Here is a 5,173-nt window from a genome sequence, read left to right as displayed (position 1 = left end):
ACAACTGCAGAGTATTTATCTGTTGTAGTCTCACTCATAGTCATATACAGGTCTCACCTAGGGCTGCATGATAGGGTGAAAACATCATATTGCCATTTCTTTGCATTAGTGATTATTTTTGCATCAGAATTTTTTTTTTTACTAAAAAAACCAATTAAATCATGATGGCTGTCCCAAACAAACACCTAAATCTGATCTGAAGAACAAGATTTATGCATCTCTGCAGCACCATAGTGCTTCGATATAAAAATAAACTTTAATGAAGTAAGTTCAAAAATGTTACAGCCGGGGGACTAAAGGTGATAAAAAATAAAATATAAATAATAAAAAATTAAAAACGTATATTGTGAAGCTTACAATAGTTACACATTTAAAAGCTTTTTTTGTTTGTATGTTTACCTGTTAGCCACCATCGGCCTCCACCCAGACCTGGGCTGTATTTTATAGTGTCCTATAAAATAAATAATGACTTTTATCCCTCCAAATGAATTTTACAAAGATATAAAAAGGACATTGATGTAACATGCTCATTTTGTCAACTGGCTCCAGAAGATTAATCATTTCACGGTCTTGTTCCCATTCTTGTTCTTTTTGGAAAAATATTTGTGCTTTTATTTCCCAGTATATTGTTTTTTTACAATATTTTTTTTTCTTACCTCTCTACCAAAAGAAATCAATATTATATCATCAATTTGATCCTTCTTGCCAATTATAAACCATCTTCATTTTGAAAGTGAAGTCAAACTAACTCCCAGACAATAAGAAAATAAGAATAAGAAAATCCAAACTTGTACATGTATATATTGTTTGTATCTGTTAGAAAAAGGATTATATTATATTTCAAAACGCTTTTGTTATCTAATGTTAGCTCTATGTTGGCTGACTCCAGGACGTTTTAAAGCACAGGTGCGCCTCTACTGTGCTCACTACGGTAGCGCTCACAGACCGCCGGTGCTCCTCTATCACCGTCAGTACGGTCAGTGAACGCCGCAGTCATTCAGTGTGTTTATCCCGGAGCTCTGCTGCACCGCTTCTCGACACTCTGCTTGGACCCGTTTAACCTCACTATCTGGTGCCAAAGTTAGCCTTTTCCTCCTCTGACTACCAGGTATGGTGCTTAAATCTGCGTTGAAGCTACAGAATACGTCCGTCGCTTTATTCTAAGGCTTAGAATAAACATTTTAGGACCGGTGCGCGTCTTGAAATTGCTCCTGCGTTTAAGTGAACTCGGTAATGTAATTTTGCTGCAGGGACCAGCTGTGTGTCTGCGAGTTTAGAGGCACCTTGTGGTACTTTATGTTATTTATTTTTTTATATTCCGCATAGCGTATGAGCATGTGTTTACTATAGTATCCCAGTGGGAGTTTGTTATTCTGCTGCGACTTCAGGCCTGTAAAGCATCCTCCTCACACTGCACATCTGACCAGCTCACAGCTCTTCTGCATAAAGGTGATCCTCGGGTGAAACCAGGAGGAGGACTCTAAAGCGAGGCTGCTGGGCCCGATTCCGGTTCTGGACAATAATAGACGACTATACGGAATTACCTGCCGTGTTGAACATAAAGAAGTCTGGGTTCATGCCTGATTTCGAGCACTTCAGATTTTCCTATTCGAGCATGAATCCGGTTCTCGGGGAGAGTGGCTTTCTGGCCCCGCAGCAGCACCACCACCAGATGACGGGTCAGAACGACTCTGCCATCCCGGAGCCGGGATACTTCCTGGGGGACCACGGCGGGTTCGGCCCCGATGGGTTGTCCGGGCTGGACCTGGGCGCCCTGCCGCCATCGGGCCTCGCCTACCTGCACCTGAGCAGCCCCCTGCACCGCGTGCCCCCGGCGGCCACGGCACTGCGCAACGACCTGGGATCCAACATCAGCGTCCTGAAGACCCTGAACCTGCGCTTCCGCTGCTTTCTGGCCAAAGTGCACGAGCTGGAGCGCAGGAACAAGGTGTTGGAGAAGCAGCTGCAGCAGGCTCTGGAGGAGAACTGCGCAGGGGAAGCCCACCAGAAGCCGCTGACCAAAGAGATGGGGGTCCAGACTGGATTTATTGGGCCTATTCCATCCAGACCGGGCCTCATCCCTCTCCACAACGCCAACAACTCGGCCTACCTGCCCGGCGGCCTCCTCTCTCCGACCCTGAACCCTCCTCCTCTTTTTGACAACAAATACCTGCTGGGGAACAACCTCAACCCGATCACGGATTCAAACTCCAACCTCACCACATCCATCAGCCCGGCCCTGAGTCCCACCGACCCGTCCAAAACCATCACCAACATCAACGAGAGGTACGCCTCGCACGCCGGGACCAACACCAACAACATCCCCCCTCCTCCCCCGCGCTTCCTCCCGGGGACGATCTGGTCCTTCAACCATACCCGCAGGTTCGGCACCGGGAGGGAGTCGTGCGTCACGGGCCCCGGAGTCTCCTGGACGCACCCGGACGGTGTCGGGGTCCAGATCGACACCATCACACCTGAGATCAGGGCCCTGTACAACGTGCTGGCCAAGGTGAAGAGAGAGAGAGACGAGTACAAGAGGAGGTAAGGGCTGTTTTGATCTGCACTTTATAAAAGGTTACCGGTTCTAATGCGCACAGTGTGGCGTTCAAGTGCCTGGTTTCTGATTGTATGTGCACTGTTTGTTGTGTGTGTGTGTGTTTCCTGCAGAGGTTTATTCTTGTCAGGGTGAGCAACTTATTAAGGAAGGATATCCCAGTGCTGCTCAGTGTGGCTGACAGTATCACCATAAAAAGAATATTTTACTGATATTTATATACAGCAAAATGACTTAAAAACACATCACATTCACATAAACTTGTGAATTTGCTTGAAATCATTCATTTAAAGAGCGACATTTAGTGAAATAATAACATATTGTGATCATATTGTCATCATGCCGTCAACAAAACCATGATAACTGAAATATTGGCCAGCACCTGGATGACACACACATTCAGAGATAGAGGAATCAAAATGGAAGGTTTTGGCTGCGTCCTGGAGCTGTATGTTACAATACATACAGTCGCTGATGTTTAATAATTTCTATATGCAAAAGGATATCTTCTTTGAGCCCTGCTGTGTAGTAAGTGTTATGTCAAATAGGTGTTGGGATGAGTTTTCAACAGGAAAAAGCAACAAAACAAAGTGTCAGATTGCATTATGATGATTGTGTGAGCAGTCAGTAATATTGAGTATTCAGGCACTGAAGGTTTTATTAATTTATCTCTCTTTAAAGCTGAAGCCTGACAGCAGAGTTGAGCCACACAGTTAATGCTGAGGCAGTGATCACTGTAATGTCTCTGCCTGTATCAGGTCATTGAGGGCAGTGTTGCAAATCAATGAGCAGGACAGCTTTATGGTAAGATTTGCTTTACAGGATGTTTTTTTTTTTTACATTACGTGACTCATTTGGCAGATGATTTTGTCCAAAGCGACTTGCAAAGTGAAGCAAAGTGCATTATGGGAACAAGAGCTCAATGTCATAAAAACAAACTGGAAGTATATTCCTTTGTGGATCGATGTGAGAGGGACCTTTTATTTCCCTGGTGTTTAATTCTCTATTGATCTGTTCATCTGTTTCTCAATTGAACTTGGATATGACTTTATGATTGTTGTTTCTAGAGCTTTAACCCTGTAGTTATTGAATTCTTTCTTTTTTTGTGACCTTCATCACCTGTGAGTTTCTAATTTTTCCGTTTTAAAGCAGGATCTTACACGATTGGTTTAAGGAACAGCATATAAAAGAAACAAAGGTGTTAAACGTCAGGACATTAATGACAGCATTTATGTTACTTTAAAGCAGCAGAAGAAAAATGAGTGTGTAAAAAAACCTTTATCTTGTCTGTGAGAGGGTTTTGCTCAGCATGCAGCTTTTTGTCAGCACTGACCTGTCCCCAACTCGTACACTGACACACATTAACACACATTCTCCCACTGCTGCTTTATGCTAAAAATCACTGACCTCGCCACTTTGTGCTTCAGCGTGCTGAGGCAGGACGCCTCTGCAGGACAAACCTTCAGTCACATCGATTTCAGAAGCAGCAGGATGTTTTACTTAACAGCAACAACTCACTCTCTGACCTGTGTGTTGCTGTGCTTGTCATTTACATTTAACTGCATTCAAGTTTTACATTTTTTCGAAGGCTATGAACGTGAGCTTGAAGTGGTTCAGATGTTTACAGTTGTGTGCTGTAGTTTTTATTCCACAACATGAAACCATAGACTTACCAAGTGGGAGGATGATTTTAGAGACCATGTCAAAATGACTGATAGTTGGAGCACTTCAAGGCTTTGATGATGTAAAAAGTCAGAAGTACAAGCTTGTGGACATGAAAAGCTAAGGAGAGAAGTCAACTGTGGTGCATTTTAGAAAGAAACATCCAATCAGAGAGCTTAATTCTGCTAGCGGTGAAAACCTGATTAAAAAACAATCAGCACTTTAAATCTTTTGAAGAAACTGATGGGTTTTCTCCAGTAGTGTTCCTCAGAAACAAAGTTAAATGATTAAAACACTCAGAAACATAAACCTATATTCTTAAATGATCCAGGAGCTTTCTGTGTTTCTATGCAGGGCAGTAGTGAGGACCTAAGTACCCAAAATGCCCCTCACCAGCCTCAGACAGTTCCTAACAGAAACTAAAATGCTTTTTATGCTTTGTTGAGGAATATTGAATTAAATTAAAAGAAAACTTTGAAATGGAAATTTACAGTGAGGGGAAACTATCTCCCAGATCTTCCAGTAAGGTTAAACTGTAACTGTGAATGTTTGGCTGCCTGTGCGTCTGAAGGGAGGAAGTGTCTGGGGAAAAGCTTAACATGAGCTGTTGTTTTCCTCTCACATTGTTGTCTCCCATCTCCCCCCTCCTTTCTTTCCTGGTCTTTTTCATTTAGTCTCTTTCTGTCTCTCTCTTCCTCTTTTCTTTCTTTCCCTTCCCCTCCTCCTCTTCCTTGCTGGGTATTGTCCCGGTACCTGCAATGCAGCACTGGCCTGTGACCGCCAACAGTGATGTCACCCAGTCTGCCATCGCTCCTCTGTCTCCTCTCATTTTATTTTTTACCCTCTGCCTCCCTCTCTCTCCCTCCCCGTCTCTCTCTCTCTCTCTCTCATACCTCCACACACACAGACACTGGATGTTGTCTCCCCACTCTTTGTCCAGTGTATCCACTGTGGATC

The 5,173-nt window shown here is 43.7% G+C and overlaps 1 protein-coding gene across 2 annotated transcripts in view; it reads left to right on the top strand.

Annotated features, from left to right (window-relative positions):
* Window positions 1-1,001: 1,001 nt before the first annotated feature.
* iffo1a (intermediate filament family orphan 1a) overlaps window positions 1,002-5,173 on the top strand; it is a 17,489-nt gene continuing 13,317 nt past the window's right edge. For both annotated transcript variants that reach the window (XM_035682056.1, XM_035682055.1), the window contains exon 1: window positions 1,002-2,541. In XM_035682056.1, coding sequence (XP_035537949.1) covers window positions 1,577-2,541 — 965 coding nt within the window. In that variant the 5' untranslated portion in view covers window positions 1,002-1,576. The remainder of the gene's footprint in view (window positions 2,542-5,173) is intronic.

Source organism: Morone saxatilis, unplaced genomic scaffold (genome assembly GCF_004916995.1).
Source record: "Morone saxatilis isolate NCDOM2014 unplaced genomic scaffold, NCSU_SB_2.0 Contig9, whole genome shotgun sequence".
Taxonomy (NCBI): Eukaryota; Metazoa; Chordata; class Actinopteri; family Moronidae; genus Morone; species Morone saxatilis.
Note: the sequence above shows the minus strand (reverse complement) of the source record. Positions and strands in the feature narration are given on the sequence as shown.